General features: G+C 44.4%; 1 protein-coding gene across 1 annotated transcript in view; it reads left to right on the plus strand.

Annotated features, from left to right (window-relative positions):
- The window catches only part of VSTM4 (V-set and transmembrane domain containing 4), a 108,393-nt gene that overhangs the window by 39,526 nt on the left and 51,014 nt on the right, over nucleotides 1-17,853 (plus strand). The window contains exons 4-5 of the mRNA XM_039233654.1: nucleotides 4,489-4,596; nucleotides 13,438-13,471. Of these exons, the coding sequence (XP_039089585.1) occupies nucleotides 4,489-4,596; nucleotides 13,438-13,471 (142 nt within the window). The remainder of the gene's footprint in view (nucleotides 1-4,488; nucleotides 4,597-13,437; nucleotides 13,472-17,853) is intronic.

A 17,853-nucleotide genomic window follows, 5' to 3' on the forward strand; every position in this document is an offset into this window, starting at 1 on the left:
GGCTGATGCATGATCGCCAGTGTCTGCAGCCCGGAGGGCCCGTGTGGGTGGCAGTGTAGCCGAGCCTTCCGGACTGGCCAGATGTTTTATGATTCTGCAGCTACGGCTGCCTGCAAAGAGCCCCCTTCAAGCCACGGAGTGGAGGTTGTGATCTGAAACCAGAGCGTGGACATCTTGGAGCCCCTCGCCTCCTGCCGGGGGACAGATCAGACCACAGATGTCTACGATATGCTTCTGGGGACGCTTGGGGCAGATTCTCCCCACGACCTTGAACCTGTTTGATTCCTGCAGTTTCAACACCAGGGAAAGAGTTGCAAGAAAGCGGGAGCTCATGGAGGACGCTGTTCTGCTTCAGTGGTGCAGAAACTTCAGGAAGACAGGTGGTCTCTCCAGCCAAGAATGAGACTGAGGCCCCATTGCACTCGCCTCTGTGGTCCAGGGGTCTACATCTTTGGAAATGCCCTTAAGGCAGATGCTCTGTCCACCTGCCCAGTGTCTGCATGCCTGGCAATGGGGACACATCATTGGCTACCCTCTCGTGCCAGAAATGGCTACGCAGCAGAATCCCCGAGGAGCTTACTCAACTGCATGTAAATCCAGGACTGGCCATATGTTCTCTTTGTTCTGGCCCATCCTGTGGCCTGTCGTGAATCCTGATCTGTGACCTCTGCTCCAGCTCATTGTTTAAAGGGAGACCCAAGCCCCTAATTCCCACCATTCACCGAGGTCTCTACCATTTGAACCCACAAAGCCCACACATCTGAGACACAGGTGTCTACAGAAAGACAGTTTTGACTCTAGTTGTAGGAGCGGGTTTCCTCTGTTTCTGGCCCAAACTCCTCACAAACCATTGAACTCGTCGATGCCTGTGATCTGGCTCAGGCTCTACCATCCTGCTGAATTGGCGTTCCCCCAAGACTTTTCCAGTAGCTTCCTTCTAGAAAAACCCAGTGGATGTTTTCTAGCAGCACTTGACGCTATTAAAGAATCTTTCTTACAACATCTCCCCTCTTGGCCTCTAGAACCCCCACGCCTATCATCCTCTGCTTCCGTGCTGGTCCTACCATGCTTTCTACTTACTGTACTTCTGGTCCAGGCTCCTAAGTTGCCATGAACAGAATCCTACTCAAGCGAGTTTGGACAAAAGTGATGACTGAGCCCAAGACCACAGGAGAAGCTCCCGGACTCTGAGAGAGACCACACGAGACCTCTTGGGGTGTGGGCCAGGAAGGACAGAGCCGAAAGGGACCTGAGATGCCTGATTCCATCCCATTCTCCTTCCTCCTCTCTCCAGCTCACTGTGGAGGCCAGCTCCCCGCCGCCCCTCAGCTGGGGCGCTTACCTAACTACTTCTCTAGGTCCCAGGGGCTTTACAGAAGTGCATTCCTGTTGACTCAGCAATTCCACTTCTAGGAACTTAATCTTAAAAACCCAATATGAGAGGTGCATTAGGGTTTTGGTTTGTGAATGCCCATCACAGTCACTTGTGAAAGGCAATAGTTAGAAACACTTTGAGTAGCCAATGATAAGGTAATGTTAAGCCACTTACATTGATATGATAACTTTCTTTTACTCTCTCTCTCTACATTTTTATTCTTTCTATATATTTTTGCATTTCCTATGTTATTTTGTTTATTTATTTTTAATGTTTATTTATTTTGAGAGAGAGAGACAGAGAGACAGAGAGAGAGGAAGACACAAAGAGAGAGAGAGAAAGACCACAAGTTGGGGAGGGGCAGAGAGAGAGAGAGGGAGAGAGAGAATCCCAAGCAGGCTCTGCACTGTCAGCACAGAGCCTGACATGGGGCTCAATCTCACAATCCATGAGATTATGACCTGAGCCAAAACTAAATCAGGCGCTTAAGTGACTGAGCCACCCAGGTGCCCCTTCTGTGTTATTTTAAATAGGACTCAGCACAGGGCTCCAGTTCTCTTTGAAGCTCCTTGGGACCTCCTCAAGTTGGCTGAGTTCTTTGTGTGTTTTGAGTACTGAGCACACACTCTTTTTGCTGCAAATACCATGCAGCTCTCTGGTTTCCTGATGAGGCTTGTAAATCTCCATTGTTCTATTTCTTATTCTTATGAGAGTGCTGAAAGTGGCTCATAATAAATGTCTATTAGCTAAAGAAACTTAGGTCAGCAGAGAAATATTTTTGCTAAGTTCAAACATCTGTAGCTTTTTGCTACATTGAAGGTTAAAGTAATGCTTTCAGATTCCCTTTCACTTTCTATTTTTAAAATTTTTTTTAGTTAATTTATTTTGAGAGAGTTAGAAAAAGAGACAGAGAGAGAGAGACATCACAAGTGTGGGAGGGGCTGAGAGATGGGGGAAAGAGAATCCCAAGCAGGCTATGCACTGTTAGCACAGAGCCTGATGTGGGGCTTGAACCCACAACCATGAGACCATGACCTGAACCAAAGTCAAGAGTCGGATGCTTAACCAACTGAACTACCCAGGTACTCCCCACCCCCACCTTTTACTTTCTGAGCAGTTGGCATTTTCTCAATCAGATTGGTATTAAAGTTGATCACTGAAGTTTATGAAATGGTTATACGTTGTTATGGGCTCAATATTGGTGTTCCCCCAAATTCATGTGTTGAAATCCTAGCCCCTAATACGATGGTATTAGGAGGTGGGGGCCTGTGGGAAGTGATTACATCATGAGAGTGGAGCCCTCATGAATGGGATTAGTGCCCTTATAGGAAGAGACCCTGGAAGAGCCTGCTTGCTCTCTCTTTGTTCTCTGCCATGTGAGAATATTAAGAGGAAACATCTCCAAACTTACCAGATACCTATTCTGCCAGTGCTTTGCTTTTTTGAGAAGTAAATGTTTATTGTTTAAGTCACTCAGTCTATTGTATTTTGTTATAGCAGCCCAGATTGGCTGAGACCTATATGATCATGGTTTTACTTTAAAAAATTATCTTGAGGTAATTGCAGGTTAACATGTATATCTAAGAAGTAATAGAGAGCCCTTGTATCAGTTTGTACTCTTAGCCCAATTTCTCCCGATTGTAACATCTTGCAAAACTACAGTACAATATGGCGACCAGGATATTGACATTGATACAGTCAAGGTACAGAACACTCCCATCTCTGCAAGGGTTCCTTATAGCCAAACTCATCACCTCCCATCGACTTTATAGCCTCCCATCAACTACTCCCTCCTTAACCTCTAATAATCACTAATCTGTTCTCCATTTCTATAACTTTGTCATTTCGAGAACATTGTATAAATAAAATCATACCGTATGTAACATTTGGGATTTCCCCCCCCTCACTCAGCATAATTCTTTGGAGGTTTGAGATAGCTACATGTGTCAATAGTTTGTTACTTTGTATCACTGAGTAATAGCTCATGGTGTGGATGGACCACAGTTTGTTGAACCATTCACCAGCTGAGGGACATCTGGAAAGTTTCTAGTTTTGCCAGTTTCCAGTTTGGGGCTATTGTAAATAAAGCTGCTATAAACATACATGTGCAGGTTCTTGTGTGAACTTAAGTTTTCATTTCTCTGGAAAAAATGTCCCAGAGCACAGTTGCTGAGTTGAAGGGTATTTGTAGATGTGTCTTTTAAGAAACTGCCAAACTATTTTCCAGAGTGGCTGTACCATTTTCCGTTCTCACCAGCAATACTGTTGAGTGACCCAGTTTATTCAGATTCTTGCTAGCATTTGGTATTGTCACTTTTTTTTATTTTCGTCGTTCTGATAGATGGGTGAGATAGCTCACTGTGGTTTAAATTTGCATTTCTCTAATGGCTGAGGAAGTTGAACATCTTCTCATGAACTTGCTTGCCACCAGATATTCTCTTTGGTGAAATGTCTCCATACATTTCTGCTCATTTTCTAGTAGGATTGTTTGTTTACTTTTTATTATTGTGTTCTGAGAGTTCTTTACCATCTACATACTAGTCCTCTGTTGAGTATATAGTTTGCAAATATTTCCTCCCAGTCCTCTGTAGCTTGCCTTTCCATCCTCTGCATACGGGTGTTTACAGAACAAAAGTTTTAAATTTTGATGAAACCGAATTGATCATATTTTCCTTATATAGATTGTGTTTTCAATGTCAAGTCTAAAAATTCTCTGCTTAGTCCTAGATCCCAAAGATTTTTCTCCTCTGGGCAAACCATGAGAGACTCTTGAATGCTGACAAAAACTGAGGACTGATGGATGTGGGGGGAGGAGGGATGGGCATGGAGGAGGGGCACTTGTGGGGATGAGCACTGAGTGTTATGTGGAAACTAATTTGACAATAAACTATTTGTAAAAAAAAAAAGTAAGCATAAACAAACAAAAAAAAAAAAGAAAAAAAAAGATTTTTCTCCTCTGTGTTCTTCCTCAAAGTTTTCTAGTTCTCACTTTCTGTTTAGGCTTGTGGTACATTTTGAGTTGGGTTTTGGTAATGTATGAAGTTTATCTCACATGGTACATCTCCTTTGACGTTGCGTATCCTGACAATGATCCGCTGTGTCCTTGCCCTCAGATGTCTACATCTACGCTGTGCTTGTGTGCTGCGTGGGGATTCTCAGTGTCCTACTCTTCACCCTGACCATCATCTGGCAGTCTGTGTTTAGCAAGAGGAAATCTAGAGGTAAGCAGATAGATAAGGTCATGTCTGGAACGGGAGCACAAGCAAACCACAGACAGGCGGAAGACGCGGGGCAAAGTATAACCTTGTTTGAAAAATGTACCGTGAGTCAGGGATTATTTACCTGTGACTGGTGAGTACAGAGAGTGAAGAGATGTGTCTCCCTGAGTCTCTGCTAAGATCAACTTTTAAATTGACCACATTTAAATTCCTCTTTTTCTCAATTCCCTTCCTTGCACAGTTGCTGAGGGGGTGGCCCTTACCCCTCTCATTCTCCCAGAAGGGGCTATCGAGTCAGATGAACCTGGATTTGATTCTGGCTTTGCCACAGAAGACTGATTTTTAGAGGTATTCCTGAAGTCCCCTGACCTTCAGTGTCCTCAGCTATGAAATGAAGTGGGGTGGACACTGCCTTCCTCGGTTAGCACCTTGTTGTGAGTGTTCATTATTTATCCCAAAAGACAGTACTGGCACTGTGCCTGGCAGGCAGGTGGCATTAGGAAGGCTCTTTCCAGCCCAAGAGTTCACTTTCTTCCATCCCCTTTCCTGTTGGCATGCCCGTTGCACCGAATCTGTCCTCAACCTCTTCTTGCTTTGCATTTTCTCTCTTAATAATTATAGTTCTTGGAATTCTGATTTCTCTCTTTTTATGAAGGCTGCCTGTGTTCCCGCTTCAGTCCCCACCTCTCACCAAGCCTCAATGTCGCATTTCCACCAGAGCCTGTACATTTCCTCTGACACACCCTCCCTGCTGCACCCCCTTCCGGCTTCCCAAAACAGGTGCGGACATTGTAGCTCCCAGAGATGATGTGGGGGACTGCTGGGCTCTGGAATTAGGCTGGCTCTGGTTCAGATGGCTACTCTTCACTTACCAGCTGATGACTTACTTGCTCTGCCTCACCTCTCCCATCTAAGTAATGGGAATGCAGCAGGGTGCCAGGCTGTTAGGATTATTGTGAGGATTAAGTTCGACAACAACCACAACAAAAACTTCAACACACATTCTGACTCTTGTAAGTGTCCTGTGTGTATGATGCCTTGCACATGAGCGCAAGGTTACAAAGCTGGGAAGTGTCAGATTTGGTGGCCACGGTCTAAGGGGACACTCAAGCAGGGATACTGAGCTGTGCTTCTAGAGGTCCTCTCTGCTGAGGCCAAGGTGCAGGCAGAACTAAGGGGACCAGGGAGGGAGGAAGGGAAGGGACACATCCAGGGAGCAGCCCACAGGAAGCTGATGGTAGCACAGAGTTAGGAGACAAGGGGAGAGCAGTCCAGAACTTTCTAGAGCTGCAGCTGTGGGAGAGTGTCACCAACAGAAGCTGCAGAAGAGGGACCCAGGCAATGCCAAACCAGGAGGCAGCAGGGAGGGAGCCAGGAATGTAGGTTCCTCAGCCTTTCCCTCTCCCTCTTCCTCTAGACGTCCCCCCACCATTGCTGCTTTGCTTTGGTCTCACCGACCAGAAGCCAGAGGGCAGGGCCCAGAGGTCAGCTCCTCCCCCCCCCCCCCCCACCCGGACAGAGATCTGGAGAGGTGCACAGAGATATTTAGCACACTTGGCACTAGAGAGAGAGCAAGGCCTGTGGCCACCTCTCTCTCTTCCACAGCCTGTGCCATTCCCGCTGTGCTCCATTGTGGTCTCTGTGCAGAGCCTGAGAGCCACCTTTGTCCTTGGCATCCGCCTGCCTTGTCGACAGCCCCTGGGCTTTCCCCCTGTTCCGAGCCCTTGGCCACGTTCAAGGGCTCGCTGCACGAGTTGCATGCATACAGATGCGCTCGCCTCCCTTCCAGACAGTGGTGGGCGCGGGCCATTCATCTGATCCTTCCTCCCTGGAATTTGACTGTGACAGCTGCTCAACAAATGGGGAACACATGTGACTGTCTCCCAGCTGCTTTGCCCCCACCTGTTGGGGTTTGGAAGCCCCCCTGGGCAGTCTCCAAGCCTGTTTCGCTCCAAGGACACCTCTGCCGGGTTCAGGAGCATGACAGCGAAGTGTGCCTTGAGCTGCGGGTATGTTAGGCCTTAGGCAGAATCAGGGAAACAGAGCACGGGAGTTGACTCAGGAGACATCCTTCCCCTCCAGGGCCAACAAGGCAGGCTGAGACAAATACTCTGGGCCTCGCTCAGAGCCGCTGGGGACCCAGATCCCAACTGCCCTTGTCCCCCCTGAAGCAGGCACGGACAGCCTTGTGTGTGCCTGTGCACAGTGTCTGAAAACCCCACTGAGCTGCTGAGAGCTTTGCCTGGGCATCTGCTGCGGCCAGACCGTTGCTCACAGGCTCCTCCACGTTTCTTGTGTCATCCTCACCGTCTGTCTGGAATGACCGTCCCTATTGCTCCCATCTGAGAGAGAACACAGCTGAGGAGCCCGATGAAGTCCTGACAGCTCAGGTCCAGCCTGATCCCGAGGCTTCCACACTTCTGTTCAAGAAAACCTTTGCCATCTGGGGGCCAACCTTGCCAAGGAATTTTCCTTCAGCCTTCCATGGCGGTTGTTGCTAAGGTCCTTTCTAAACAGCAACATAGCTCCCGCAGCAACTCGGGAGCTTGGCTTTGTTCCAGCAGGCCGGCCTTCCTTCTGGAGCCCTGGCAGGCAGCTCGTGCCTCGTGTAGCCCTAGGAGCCAGGCACCTCCCCGCCACACTGAAGACACAGGACCATGGTGAGCCCAGTGTTACCCCTCACCTGGACTCTAGAGCCTTAGAACAGCACTGCCCAAACCTTAAGGAGCAGACTGTTCCCTGGGAAACCTGCATAAATGAAGCTTCTGATTCAGTACCTCTAATGAGATCCCGGATGGGGTCGTGGCTGCTGGCCTGAGGCTACACTTTGAGTAGTGAGGCCTTAGAGCCAGTTCCTCTTAACTCTGTCCTACTCTGTCCCTCTCTTCTATAACAAGTGTTTCAAAGGGATCTCATTACTCTCTGGAAATGAAATTCATAGATGAGATATGGTTGCTGTACCCACAAAAATAAAGTCGAGCTCAGACTCCCTTGTTATATAGACATGGCCTGGGTCTTCTATGCAACCGTGTGTGTGTTGGGCCTTCTGTGTCCTGGCCACGTGGAGGAAAGCTAAGCTCTCATGCCTGGATGAGAAGCACATGATGTCCAGGTTTGGAGGCTGCTCACATACACGTTGAAAAGCAGAAGTGAGCCCAGCACCTGCTCTCCCGCTCCTTCAGCAAGATCGGTCTGAAAAGAGGGTATCAGAGTAGCTGTCCCCATTCCTGATGAGATCCCTGAAATAAATAGAGCCCATCTTGGAAGCCGGGGGTGTGGGGTGGTGGCAGAGGGCCAGTGTCCTTCTCTCTCAGCCTTCTTGCTGCCCTGCCTTCCACCCCCTTCTACCCCAGCCTCTCACTGCTTCATTTTCCTGGGGTGCCCCCTATTCACATGAGCTGGACTTAACTGCCAGCTTAACTTACTTGCTTTCCACTTCCCTCCCAAGCTGTGCATCTTCGTCCTGGCTCTTCATTAGTGCAGCTCTGACTCTCCCTGGAAAGCACCAATCCAGATGGCCCAGGACCAGGATCTGAAGCAAGCTTTGCAGTGATAGCAGAGGTCCCGATGCAGGGCTCAAAGTTATAAACTGTGAGATTATGACCTGAGCTGAAGTCAGATGCTTAACTGACTCAACCACCCAGGTGCCCCTTAAAAGGATGGTTTTGAAGGGTCTCTAGAACCAGATGGGAGGGGGATGAACCTCGTTGTCTCTGCTCTTTGTGATATCTCTGTCTAGCTTGTACTTGAAACACTGGGACCCTAGCACGGGAGCAGAGCCTCCTGGAGCTTGCCAGATTCCCATGCTCCCCTGCTGCAAGCTTGTTTTCCACTGCTTCCCCACGGCGATGGGATGGAAGAGCCTGCGACCTCTCCTTCCAGAGCTACAGGGAAGAGCGAGGTGTGAGTGCATCCCAGCCATAGCCATGCTCAGTTTGGGAAGGAGCCTCAAAGCACAAAGTGGGGTGGCTGTGGGTGAGCAAAGAGGTGACCCTGGGGCCTGGGGGAAGTTGAAGGGCTCCCCTGCCTGGCATCACAGACACTTGGACAACCCCTGCCATTAGCTCCCCTCTCCAAACACTTCTGAGACACAGACTTGGGCTTCAGAGCGTGGGGGGATGCTCAGCTGGCTGTCTTAGGCCCACTGATGCCTTGGGAAAGAGGGCCCATCCTCCCCATGTGGGTGCTCATAAGCCTCCCCCGGGAGCCTAGTGCAGAGAGCATGGGACCCAGAGCCTGGATTCAAGCTGCTTTACTTACAGACTGGGCCTTCTCAGGCCCCAAGTAAATGTCCTGAGTCCCCAACTGTCCTCACTCTAAAATGGGGATAAGAGTTTCTCTTACTCTTGGGGCGCCTGGGTAGCTCAGTCAGTTAAGCGTCCGACTTCAGCTCAGGTCATGATCTCACGGTTTGTGGGTTCGAGCCCCGCATCGGGCTCTGTGCTGACAACTAACTCAGAACCTAGAGCCTGCTTCAGATTCTGTGTCTCCCTCTCCCTCTGACCCTCCCCTGCTCATGCTGTCTCTCTCTCTCTCTCAAAAAGAAATAAAATATTAAAAAAAAAAAAAAAAAAAAGAGTTTCTCTTACTCTTGAGGCTGCTGGGGATGCTTTTCCCAGTGCGGTGTGGCCGCCAGTCCTCGGCCTGGACAGTTCCAGGGAGCACCTTCTCCTGGGTGCAGCTACCCTTTCTAAACCACATCCTCTGTCCTAATCATGGTGACCATGGGACGAGCCATCCTGGGGGCCAGGGCAAGCAGAGCCCCTCTGCGCACTGTCCCACAGAGAAATACAATGCAGGCCACATACGTACTTGGACATTTTTTTTAGTCCTCCCAGGAAAAGTAAATAGGTGAAAAACTACATATATTTTTTACTTTATATTTCTATGTATATTTATTTATATATATTATATATATTTTAATTTAACCTAATATATCTAAAATAGCATTTCAACAAGTATCAATATAAAGATTTTGACTGAGATGTTTTACGCTCCATTCTGCATGCTAAGGCTGAAATGCAGCATGATTTCCCACTTCAGCACATCTCCTTTTGGACCAGACACATTCTGAGTGCTAGATGGATATCTGGGACCATGACTACCATATAGGATGAGGCTTTGCTGGGGTCACTTCACGCATAGACTCCTTGTCCTTAAATGCTTATGTTACAGCCTCTCCTTCTGGGGTGGCCCTTGCTATGTACTCAGCACTGATTATGTTATATATATCTGAAGGTGCCTCTGGGAAAGGCCTATTACTCAGATGTCCCTAAGTTTCCCTTTTCAGGTCCAGGACTGCTTTTGGCCTCCTGGGCAGTCCCGCTTCATTAATGGGCTGTCAGCCCTGTATTTACTGGTCTGAGACCTCATCAGCATCAGTTGCCAAGTGGGGGCTGAGATGCATTGTCCATGCCTGGCACGGGCCATCTTCACTGGGCTCCTTGCCTTTCTGAGTCAGTTCCCTCCCCATGGCCAACTATTATGGTCCCTTTGGGCTGTCTGCTTGCTCCTTGGCCTCCTGAACCCCAGGCTGCTCACCTCAGTGCCCCTGGACTGGACTTCCCAAAATAGAAGTCAGTGTGTGGACTCCCTAGGGATCCAGCTCAGCTCTGCCCTGCTCCAGAGGTGCCATGGCGGGTCAGCCATTTATGCCGAGACTCACTTTCTGAGGCACTCTAATACCAGCTGCCCAGTTTCTCTGATGTGGAGTGGTCAGGAGAGGACTCGAGTCAGGCTGCCCAGTTTGCCCCTTCCGAGATGTGTTAGCCTGCTTGGGCTGCCGTAACAAAGCTTACAGGTGGCTGTCTTCTCCCAGGTCTTCACGTGTGTGGTCTTTCCTCTGTTGCTCTCTGTTTCCTAACTTCTTCTTAAAAGGACATCATCAGTCATGTTGGATTAGGGCTTACCCCACCTAATCACCTCTTTAAAGGCCCTGTCTCCAAATGCTGTCACATTCTAAGGTGCTGGGTTTTAGGGCTTCAACATAGGAGGGACGCAGATCAGCCCATAATCCTAGCTGTGTGACCTTGAGCAGATCATTAACCTTTCTGTGCCTCAGTGCCCTTCAGCATAAAATAGGTGTACTGACAAAGTTATTGTGAAGATTAAAGCTGAAGTCAGATGGTTAACCAACTGAGCCACCCAGGCACCCCCCAAAACTGTGACTTCTAAACGTTTTCATCATAAATGTAAATTAGTTGTAAAAGAGAAAATTTCCAGGGCATCACAGAGAGTGTCGTCTTCAAATGAAATGGTTAAATATCTTTCACAACTAAATGTCACACATTTAATAACTCCCTCTATTGATGTAAAAAGACATTGTGAACATGCTTTAGAAACTGTTAGAGGGGCACCTGAGTGACTCAGTTGGCTAAGTGTCCAACTCTTGGTTTCAACTCAGGTCATGATCTCACAGTTTCGTGAGTTCAAGCCCTGCACCGGGCTCTGCATTAGCAACACAGAGCCAGCTTGGGATTCTCCCTCTTTCTCTGCCACTATCCCACTCATGCTTTTCTGTCCCTCTCAAAATAAATAAATAAGCTTAAACAAATAAACTGTTAGAAATTGTATATTGTTCCTTTTTCGCCTTGAACTTCTGTCTCACTCTGTTTCCCCCACAAAATTTTATTCCTTTTATTACAGTTGTTTTTATTTATAATTCCCTATAAGAATAATGTGTATAAAATTTAAATTAAGAATTTTAAAATTATCTTATCCCATAAGTTTCTAGGTATTAATTTTTTCTATATTGAGTTATCAATATTGCATAATTAATTTGGATTTGGAAAATGAGTATAAAGTTAATCAAAACTCCATAAAGATATGATCAATTTTGATAATAATCATAAGAAGAACATTTCATTGAAAATGTATTTTTATTGAAATAGAGTTTTATTTTACTTCATATACCCTTGTATGAATTTGCTCAGTAATAGAATTCCTGCTTTTTCCATAGATGTTCGCCCTGAAATACATTCAGTATAAAAAGAGACAGGAATGGGTGAAGTTTTCTTTTACTGCTCAGTACTTTGAAAGGTTTTGGAGATACATGTCAAAAGTCATATAGCGATCTATCATTGAAAATGATTTTTAATACTCTACCAGCTGACACCTGGATTAGGTTATTATTTAATCCTTGTTGAAAGCAAAATATTGGAAACCTCTCTGCTGGTGAAAGGTTTAGCTGCCCAGCCATTAGTCATTCACTTTCTCCACACTGGCACCAAGATTTCAAGTCATTTCTTGTTTGGTGGCTCTGATTTACCCTGAGGACAGATCTCCATAGTGCACCTCAGGATGGGTGAGAGTTGTGCGTTCAGTTTTGTGCAGAGAAAGGATGACGTGATGAGGAGGGAGGGAAAGGAATACAACCAGAGCTCAGGCGTGTTTCAGGAGAATGAATTCTGAGGAAAGAATACCATGCTAGGTGAGGATCTAGAAATTGATTTCCTTAAAACTGCCCCTCCTAGGAGTGTCCGGTGGTGCACAGACCCCAGACTAATGGTCCCTGATCTATTTAATATGTCTAGAGTAATTCCAGGAATATATGAATTGTTCAGTAAATACTAACTATGGTTGTATTATTGCTGCATCTGGAAATTATCCAACGCAGAGTAAGTGCTCAGTAAACAGAATGCAGAAGGACTTTGTGTACTAATGAGGGGTTGGAACAGGTAAACCTAAAAAGCCCTCTCTAAGGCTAAGATTCAGTCATGCTGGCCTGGAACCTGCCCTGGTCATCTGCAGGACAGATCACTCCAAAGTGCCGTAGCTTAGAGCAGCAATGATTTCATTTGCTCACAATTCCATAGGTCAGCAGTTTTGTCTGGGCTTAGGTGAGGAGTTCTTCTGGTCTTAGGTAGAGTTGCTCTTGACGCTGTGGGCTGCTGGTGGATGAGCTGGGGCCTGGCTGCTTTGGGGCGTCCGTTGGGATGACTTGTGTCTGTTCCATGTGGTCTCATCTTTTAGTAGGCCAGCCAGGCTCCTATCTGTAGTAGCAGAAGAGTTCCCTACAATGAGAGAGAGCAAGTGAACAGACCTCAGGGCACAAGGGCCTTTTATGCCTTTGCTTGTGACATATTGTTTATTGTTTCATTGGCCAAAGCATATCTTGTGGACAAGTCCAGGGTCACAGGGGTGTAGTTAGATGCAGGGAGGTGGGACTCATGGGAGCCATTGGTGTAATGATCCACCACCCAACTCAAGGGCCTACAGCTTTAGTTCTGTTTGAGATGAACTCATTTGTGAGCATAGATTGGACACTTAATTAGGATAACTGCTTAAGTATTCTCATATTTCCTCTGCAGCTAAAATTTGTTTTTTCTCAATGAGACCTACTGTGGAGGATGCCTTACTCTAAGACTGTTTTCCCAAGGCCCCTCGCTTAGTCCTGGAAGAGCACTGATCAGAGAATGAAAACCCATTTTACAGAGAGGAGCAACCTAAGTGGAAACAGGTTGCCCCTAAAGGCTTTCTCATGACTAAGGTAGGGCTTTGAAGTTGGGTGACTCTGTTACTCTAGGACCTTTCAGGTTAGAACCCACCTTAATCTAGCTTGACCAAAAAAAAAAAAAAAAAAAAGAACATTTTGAGTTAACAAGCTAGGAGGTCTGGGGTGTATGGCTTCATGCCTGGCTCAATCCAGGAGTGGAACGATATCAAGTCTCTGCTATGTCCACACTATAGTCCTGCTGTACTCATCCAAACAAAAGTATGAAAGCCCCGAAAGGTAGCTTGTATCAACATCTGGGCACCTAGATTTCCTGGTGATTCCCAGAGCATATATATCTAAAGTAACATTTATTTACCATCTTCTATTTTTATTTTTATTTTTTTTTACAGTGAGACATTATTTGGTGAAATGTCCTCAGAACAGGTAGGAATATTTTCCTTCTTTTTTCAAATGAAACTCTTGATATTTTACTTTCTATTGATATTAGCAAGAAATTGGTTAAATTTGTATTTTTACTGAGGGGGTCTGCATGTTTGTCTGCAGATTGGCCTATGAATGTGTGTCCTTCATGCACTTGCATGTTTCTAGATTCTGTGCTCTGGCTACCACCCCTGGAGGGTCTGAGAAAATATGGCTCAGGCTGGAGGTGGTTTGGCACCTGCTTCTGAGGGACCAAGTCCCCTATTTAGGAAGCAGCTAGCAGCTGGACTCAGCCACTTTGATGTTTTCTGACCACAAATGCTCTCATTTCACTTCCATCAATGGCAGCTTGCCCCATGCCCCACTGCAGAATGTGGCCATTAGTCATAGATGTGCTAAGATGCTAGCTTTCTAGCTGGTGGAACACATCTCACAGAAAACATAATGGTTAGAGTAGATGTTGCAAACTCGTAGCATTTAGGAATTTGAGACTTCTGGTCTGAACACAATGGCATAGGTCAATTTCTCCCAGCTCCTCCCTGCTAAGCACAACCACAAACCCTGAAAATAATATTGGAGACAACCAAAGGAGGACTCTGAAAGGTGGTAAGAAGAAAATTATGAGAGCCAAAGACAAAGAAAACAATCTTAAAAAGAATCAGAGACAAACCATGCATTACCTACAGGGGAACACAGATTTGAATGACAATGCATCTTTCATCTGATTCTAGGGAAAGCAGAAAGAAGTGGCATGTTTTCTTTTCTTTTTTTTTTTTGTCTTTTAAAAGTTTATTTATTTTGAGAGGAAGAAGAAGAGACAGAGGAGAGGGAGAGAATCTCAAGCAAGTGCAGAGCCCAACATGGGGCTCAGACTCACAAATCATGAGATCATGACCTGAGCCAAAATCAAGAATCAGATGCTTAACCAACTGGGCCACCTAGGTGCCCTGAAGTGGCACATTTTCAAATATTGAAAGAGAACTGTCAACTACAAATTCTATATCCAGCAAAACTATCCTTTGGGAATAAAGGGAAAATAAAGACATTCTCAAATGAAGGGAAACTGAAAGAAGTTGTCACTGTTAGGCCTCCTTTGAAAGAATGGCCAGGGGTACCTGGGTGGCTCAGCCAGCTGAATGTCACACTCTTGATTTCAGCTCAGGTTGTGATCTCATGGTTAATGAGATTGAGCCTTGTGTTGGGCTCTTTGCTAACAGTGGAGAGCCTGCTTCGGATTCTCTCTCTCTCTCTCTCTCTCTCCCCCTCTCTCTTGTCTTTCCTCCCAGCTGCATGGGTGCTCTTTCTCTCTCTCTCAAAATAAATAAGTAAACTTAAAAAAAAAGAATGGCTAAAATAAATTCTTGAAATAGAAGAAAAAATCTTGGTACATTAGGAAGAAGGAACAGTAGAAATATGGGTACATAAGTAGGCTATTCTTTAAATTTTTTTTAAAGATTATCTAAGAATAATATTTTATAATTGAAACAAAAATTATCAAAGTATCTGATACTCAAGAAGAGCATTATGATATTTGAAAGTGGGGAACAGAAAGTTACATAAATAGAAGTGAAGTTTTTACACTTCACTGAATGTGATAGGAATTTGTTAACAGTAGACTGTGATAAGTCACATATGTATATTATAATGTTCAAAGCAAAAAGTCACCATGAAAAAAATACATTCAAAAGCAGTATAGAAAAATAAAGTTAGAATGCTAAAATATTTTCAAGTAACATAAAGAGACAGAAGAATGAGAACCATAAGAAATAAACAGAAAGTGGATAATAAGATCTCAGACTTAATTGCTAACATACTGTTTGTCTCAATGTGAATAGTTTAAATATAACAATCAAATGATAAAGGTTGACAGAGTAGATTTAAAAAAATACAACCCACGTATAAGAAACTCACTTGAAACACAGTGACTTATGTAGGTTGAAATGAAAGGATGGAAAGATTTATACCATATAAGCAAAACCAAAACAAATTAGAAGTAAATATTACATATTTACTAATACATAATAAAATAGACTTCAGAGCAAAGAAACTTACTAGAGACAAAGAAGGACATCAGATAATGATAAGAGGATCAATCCACCAGGAAGACAGAGGTCCTAAATGTATATACACCAAACAGCAGAACCACAAAGTACATAAAGCAAAAACTGAAAAAGCTGAAATTAAAAATGGATAAATCCACAAGCATCACTGATAGCTTCTTTACCCCCTCTCAGCAATCCATAGACCTAGACAGAAATTAGCAAAGGTATTGAAGACCTAAGCACCACAATCCATTGACAGGACAAAATTGATGCATGTCTAACATCCTGACCACCAATGGCAGAAAGCATGTATTTTCAGCCCCCCACAAAACATTCTCCATAAGATATGGTCTATCTTAGACCAAATCTTGGGCTTTAAAACAAACCTTGACAAACTTAAAGCAATGGAAATCAGACAAACATGTGGAAACTAAATAACACACTTTAAGAAATAATCCATGGAGCAAAGAGGAAATCTCAAAGAAAATTGAAAAAGATACAGAGAACTGACCCCAACTGAGAATAAGCATAACAAAACATGTGGGATGCATCTAAAGCAGTGCTGATGGGGAGATATATGGCATTAAAAGCTTACATTAGAAATTAGGCAAGCCCTCAAATCAACAATCTGAGCTCTCACCTGAGGAAATCAGGAAAAGAGCAAAATAAACTCACACCTGACAGATGGAACAAAATGATAAAGATCAAAGCAGAAACTGATGAAATCAAAAACAGAAAAGATGGGGAGATATATGGCATTAAAAGCTTACATTAGAAATTAGGCAAGCCCTCAAATCAACAATCTGAGCTCTCACCTGAGGAAATCAGGAAAAGAGCAAAATAAACTCACACCTGACAGATGGAACAAAATGATAAAGATCAAAGCAGAAACTGATGAAATCAAAAACAGCAAAAAAAAAAAAAAAAAAAAAAAAAGAGAGGGAGAGAGAAATCAACAAATGGAAAATCTGATTTCTTAGGAGACTGTTGGGAGAAAATGGATAAAGCATACCCAGGATCTCTCTGCTTTATCTCTTATGACATGTGTGGATCTGCAATCATCTTCATAAAAACTTGAGTTAAATACGAATTTGGTTGCCTCTGGGAGATCCTGTTTACAGTCCTAACAGTCTTGAAATCTGACTTCCTGGTGTTACTGCTGCTGAGTTTAGGATCCAGAGAATCGCTGTTACTAATACCAGGATGCAAACTTATTTTATTGAGAGTTTACTGGCTACCAGGTAATGGTCTAAGAGTTTGAGAAGCAACAGTGAAGAAAAGAGGCAGGAATCTTTGCTTTGTGGAACCTCCCAGGCAGTGAGTGTGCACGCACGTGTCCCAAGGAGAGATGTTTGACTCTGGTCATGTGAGGAGCTCAGCAAATCATCTCCCCAAAAAGCAACTATAAAATTGAATAAGATGGACAAAAATTCCTATTCTAGCACTCTGGAAAGACCGAAGGTATATACTAAACGGCTTGTGCTTTTGGTCACAGTTGGGACAAGTGTGTTTCTAGCTGAGGCAACGTGCGTGTGCAGTGGAGAATGGAGAACACCCAGAAGAAGGGAAAAATACCGTGCAAATAGTAACAACAAGAGAGATGATAGCTAAATTAGTAGCAGATGAGATATAATTTAAGGCAAGAAATATTACTGGAGACCAAGAAGGAAATTTCAAATGATGAAGGAACAACACATCGGGAAGAAACAACAATTATAAATGTATAGGGGCCTAACAACAGACCTCAACATGCAGGAAGAAAACCAGAAAATTGAAAGTTGAAATTGATGATTCTAGAATAAGAGCTGGAGATTTGAAGATCCACTTTCAATGATTGACAGAATACCTAGGCAGATAATCAAGGGCACAGAAGATCAAGCGATTTGAACTGACACACAGAATAGGAATACTCTACCCAATGACCACCTACCACACCTTTCAAGTGCACTGGGAGCGTCTTCCAGGACAGACCAGATGCTAGGCCATAAAACAGATCTGTATAAACTTAAAAATTTTATGTCTGTAAGAAATCATACAAAGTTTGTTCTCTAAGCAAAATAATTAAATATAAATTAATGACAGAAATCTGGGAGATTCCCAAATGTTTTGAAATTTAAAACAACACGCTTCTAAATAATACAAAGAAGAAATTATAAGAGAAATTAGAAAATATTTTGAACTAAAAAGAAATGAAAAAAAAAAACACATGAAAACGTACAAGATATGCTGCTAAAGCGATGCTTAGAGAAAGAGTTATGGCTTTAAATGCCTGTATTAGACAAGAAGAAAGATCTCAAATCAATAACCTAAGCTTTCAACATAAGTAACTAGAAAAAGAAGAGC

The sequence above is a fragment of the Hyaena hyaena genome, unplaced genomic scaffold (genome assembly GCF_003009895.1).
Source record: "Hyaena hyaena isolate Hyena2069 unplaced genomic scaffold, ASM300989v1 scaffold_78, whole genome shotgun sequence".
Lineage (NCBI taxonomy): Eukaryota > Metazoa > Chordata > Mammalia > Carnivora > Hyaenidae > Hyaena > Hyaena hyaena.